At 31.6% G+C, this 4,695-nt stretch overlaps 1 protein-coding gene across 3 annotated transcripts; it reads right to left on the reverse strand.

Moving 5' to 3' along the window:
* Window positions 1–1,498: 1,498 nt before the first annotated feature.
* Window positions 1,499–3,303, reverse strand: LOC106645473 (DNA repair protein XRCC3). Of its 3 annotated transcripts, none has more exons than XM_089592358.1 (6): window positions 3,181–3,303; window positions 2,790–3,081; window positions 2,496–2,654; window positions 2,252–2,382; window positions 1,960–2,178; window positions 1,499–1,898 (listed from the first exon to the last, which is right to left on the reverse strand). In XM_089592358.1, exons 2-6 carry the CDS (start codon window positions 2,830–2,832, stop codon window positions 1,683–1,685), a joined length of 768 nt encoding a protein of 255 aa, XP_089448484.1. In that variant the 5' UTR covers window positions 2,833–3,081; window positions 3,181–3,303; the 3' UTR covers window positions 1,499–1,682. The 3 variants fall into 3 exon arrangements, with proteins under 3 accessions (XP_089448484.1, XP_089448483.1, XP_014216835.2); XM_089592357.1 differs by having other exon boundaries at window positions 2,493–2,654; XM_014361349.3 differs by lacking the exon at window positions 3,181–3,303 and having other exon boundaries at window positions 2,493–2,654; window positions 2,790–3,140.
* Between the last annotated feature and the right edge of the window lie 1,392 nt (window positions 3,304–4,695).

Raw genomic sequence — 4,695 nt, forward strand, 5'->3', positions numbered from 1 at the left:
CAAAAAGCATGCTACAATTGCAAAAAATTTGGTCACTGGAAAAAGAAACGTAAAAAATTTTTAATTTAAGAAAATCTTGAGACAGAAGCCCTGCTCTTCTTAAAAGAATAGTATATTACGTACGAGTTTGCAAAGGCTTCGATTTGCGAACCGAGAAGTTTAAGGCACGCGCCGAAGGCGAGGGCCGTAACGAGGTTTCTACAGAAGCCTTTATGAACGAGTTTTATACACTATTTTTCCGCCTGAGAACCTAAAATCAAGCGGCGAAGGTGCCCTTTTGAGGTTAGAAGGCGGAAAAGTCATAAATGTGTTTCATTTATAAATAAAAAAAATGTTGACGACACTTTTATATGTGTACATGAAGACCAGGCACAATTATTTTTAGAGATTTTTAATAAACAAGACAATTTAAAACTATTTGTGAAGTAGAGAAAAACAATTCTATAAGTTTCTTAGATATTAAAATTACACCAAAATGGGGGACTAAATTGATTTATATGAAATTTAGAAAAATTAAATTTTTTTTTTAATGTACCAAATTAAACATAAAACACTGTAATCCCCCAGTTTTGGCGTTGTCATACGGATAGTAACATCAATTGTGGTCAATTAATTCGTATTGAATATTTCAAACAATTATTTTTCCAGATAAAATTTTTCGATAAATCTTGTGAAAATTTAACGTGATAAATCATGTGAGACGATCACGTAAGAAATCAGGTGATTTTTCCCAGTAGGGCATACATGTCAAAAAAACGCACTTAAGAGTAGATGAGCTGCAAAAAGTAAAAAGTCAGAAATAGTTAAATTAAAAAATGTTACCCCACCAACTCAAATTGTGGATAGCAAAATTCGTAATCAGCGAGTTTTTTTACCGTTCATCCGAAAATAAAGATCTTAGTCTAAAATTTATAGCTATAATTACCTATACAACAGCTATAAATATGGCTATAAATTATAGCTGTAAGTCTTGCTTAAATTTATTTGCATAAAAATTGATTTAAAATCGGATTTTTCAAAGATTAACCAGAATATTCACACTATCATCCGTATGATAACATAAAAACTGGGGGCCTGAAGAATTTTTGAATGAGTAAAAAAAAAAAATAAAAAACTTAAACAATATTTGGAGTTTTACAAAAATTGTTCAAAAATACTTCAGGCCCCAGTTTTGATGTTGTTATACGGATGGTAGCGTGAGTTTAATGATTGACCTTTGTAAAATCAGATTTTAAGCTAATTTTTAAGTAAATAAATTTGAGCAAAATTTACAGCCATATTTATAGCTGTTTTATAGGTAAATTATAGCTATTATTTATAGGTGTAATTATAGCTATTAATTTTTGACTGAGATGCGTCGTGACGAAAAAGTTCATTATTGAAGGGAAAAGAGCCTCGTTGACTGAGCTACATCTACTTACATCATGTTGAGGCTTTTTAAATAATGTACAAGAAGAAAAAACACAATTAAAATTTATTAAAATACAAGCAGCTAGTATATATTTTATTTATATTAATTTCTTATTTGATGATAAGTGAAATCACTATACTTCGAAAATTACTAGAAAACATACAAATAACCAATATTCGTTCATTAATTATGAGTTTCAACAAAAATTAATCAAAGTGATCCAAAACAGCAACATGACATGGTAAAAAACAATTTGAAAAAAAAGCATCATTTAACTTGTCAACATTACAACTCCAGAATCCAAAATTTTATATTCTATTGTTTTATTCGGTAAATAAGGTGATCCTGCTACGTAAAAATAACGGTGACTATTTTGTTTATACATATAAAAAGAGTTAGTAACAATACTAGCCCAAGTAATTCCTAAGGATGGTTGTACTCTTGCGAAAGATTGTTTTCCGCACAAATTTTGTGGAACGGCTGTAACCTAGATTTGCAAACATGTTTTATACATATTTAAGTCATTGAAAAATATTGCTATTGTTTACCTGATTAATGCAAACCACTGCTAAACTATGTAAACTCGCTAGCTTTTGTAGCTGATATCCCATTTTTCTCAAACTCTTAGCTCTATCAATAATGTTACGAGTTTCATATTCAAACCTATAAGTTCCTGCTATAGAATCGATTATTAATAATTGGATATTATATTTAGATAATAGATACTGCAGTCTCTTAGAACTAAAGATACAATCTTCAAAATCTTTCTGAAAAAAATTAATCCAATTAATTGTAATTTTCTTAAATTATCAGTGACTTCATTTCAAGTTGCATACCAACCTTGCTTGAAATATGCTCAATAAATATCCGATCATAATTAACATTGGAATGGTTTCGAATAAATATCTTTCTTCTTAACTCTTGTAAGCGTTTACTGGGAAATATTGCATCAGTTGAGATATAAGCTACACCTATGGTTACAACAGTAGCAAAAAAAACTTTATATACAATTATACAACTACAGCCAAAACATGTTTGTATTCCATCAAACTCAGAAAAAAATATTAAAAAATACTGTTACCACTTTTTTTTTCCTGTACGTTTTTTAAGCACAGCTGCAGAGCTAATTGAGTTTTTCCAACACCAGATTCTCCATAAATTTGTGTTATACCTTTTACGGGTAATCCACCTCCCAGAAAACAATCTAATTTAGAACATCCTGTAGATATAACGTTGCCTGAATCTAGATAATATGCATACACAATAATAGTACATAAAATATTGACTACTTTAAGCACTTAATGTACACAAATTGTTTTTAAATTACAGTATATAATATGAACTATTCCAAAACTTGAGATCTAAATATTATTATTACCATTCTCACAACCTATATCTTGTCTCCATATTTGACACATCATTATCAATAAATTCTATGATTGGTGTTCGAAAATAACTGTCCCTTCCAGTCGCTTTACTTCTATCAGAAACGTTTTTTTCTTGTTCAATTGGTCGGTCTTTCCACATAGAGATACACTAATATCTTTTAGACCAAGAGCTGAGGCCGAAGAGTGGTCAAAATTTTAACCAGCCGCCATTGTCACCAGAATTGAGCACCCTCATTATGTCATGATTCGTAGAGATCCAAAATATTTTTGTCATATGTCATTCTGGTGAAAAGTTATGTGGTAATTATAGTAGTGCCATTTGATCTTTTTTATTAACCAACCGCAACTTACACCACTGGATAGAAAGGAAAAAGTTGTTACCTGAAATTGCCCCGATCAGAAAGCTTAAGAGGGCTTCATGTTGGGCCTACATTGGTTACCCTATTACCTATGTAGCCTATGTAGGTCCAACGTCCAACCAGGGCAAATACATAGAAGTAGATAGCGCAGTGTAAAGTGTAAAAAGAATATAGAATTTATCTCTTTAAGTGTAGAAGGCCAGGGCAGGCCTTCTCTTGTTTCCAACTTTTGAGGCACATAAATTTAGTTAGGTACCCTATAAGGCAGGTGGCGTTAGCGTTGGAGGTAGTGTAGGCATAGAGGTATACCTCTATGAGTGTAGGCCCAGCAAACACAAATGGACAAACCGAGAAACTTCTGAATTAGAAAGTTGTTGGAGAAGAAGGCGTTTTTGATGTTTAATATAATTTGACCTGCTGATTACGATAAAAATAAATAAAAATTTTTTCGAGTGGTGGATCAATGTTAAAATCGCATTTGAAATTTTATTTCGCTCATATCTCAGTAACGGTAAGAGCTATAGTAAAAATATAAATAACAGCGTATAGAGCAAAAAAATTCCTATCGATTTGGTCTATTTCAATTATTTAGACAAGCACAAAATTTCAAGAAAAAAAATTGTAAAGAAGATTTTGTACTTAACTTGTAAGAGTAAGTGAGACAGAGTATCATTGAAAAAGTTGGTTACGTTACATATAATTTTGGTTAAAACGCGCAAGAAAAAAATCGATTGCGACTGTCAATTTTTTTTTCATGTTTTCATATATCATCTTTAGAAATAATTAAGAATTGTAGATTATTAGCCAGTTATTTTAGCATTCGTTGAAACGTTTTCGTTAAGTACAAAATCTTCTTTAGAATTTTTTTTCTCGAAATTTTGTGCTTGTCTAAATAATTCAAATAGACCAAATCGATAGGAAATTTTTCGCTCTGTACGCTGTTATTTATATTTTTACTATAGCTCTTACCGTTACTGAGATATAAGCGAAATAAAATTTCAAATGCAATTTTAACATTGATCCACCACTCGAAAAATTTTTTATTTATTTTTATCGTAATCAGCAGGTCAAATTATATTAAACATAAAAAACGCCTTCTTCTCCAAACACTTTCTAATTCAGAAGTTTCTCGGTTGGTCTATGAGGCTCTTTTACCGTCAAGCTTGAATCAGATGGCGCCAGGGCACGTCGCGGCTGTCATACTTACACACCGTCAAATTTACAGTTGTGTATTGTGTCCGTGAGCCTATCTGTGTGATGAGCAAAGCAGAAGACATAACCTTTGTAAATGATTGCTGTTGTTTGCAGACAATTTTCGTTTGCATTTACGTTTAAAGATAACAGGAAAAATGAAGTGCAGTGTAATATCCTGCGATAAGAAAGTGAAATTTAAATTTCCTTCTGATTGTGTGATAAAAAAAGTGGCTTGAAGCAATTGGGAGACCAACATTTTGGCCGCTCCCAAGTCATGGCTCACCTGACCACGAGTTCTGCTTTTCTTTCACTGACTCTTGCTCCTTTCCCTTTTAAAAGCTTT

The sequence above is a fragment of the Copidosoma floridanum genome, unplaced genomic scaffold, assembly GCF_036245765.1.
Source record: "Copidosoma floridanum isolate Cflo_tuat_1 unplaced genomic scaffold, Cflo_Japanese_pri ptg000016l, whole genome shotgun sequence".
In the NCBI taxonomy this organism is placed as follows: domain Eukaryota; kingdom Metazoa; phylum Arthropoda; class Insecta; order Hymenoptera; family Encyrtidae; genus Copidosoma; species Copidosoma floridanum.

Bases quoted from the DNA above. Each gene is read 5' to 3' on its own strand.
- LOC106645473 (XM_089592357.1), bottom strand. From the start codon at position 2,832: ATGATGTGTCAAATATGGAGACAAGATATAGGTTGTGAGAATG. The intron at 2,655-2,789 runs GTAATAATAATA...CATATTATCTAG, and splicing joins AGATATAGGTTGTGAGAATG to ATTCAGGCAACGTTATATCT. The intron at 2,179-2,251 runs GTTGGTATGCAA...AATTTTTTTCAG, and splicing joins TTGAGCATATTTCAAGCAAG to AAAGATTTTGAAGATTGTAT.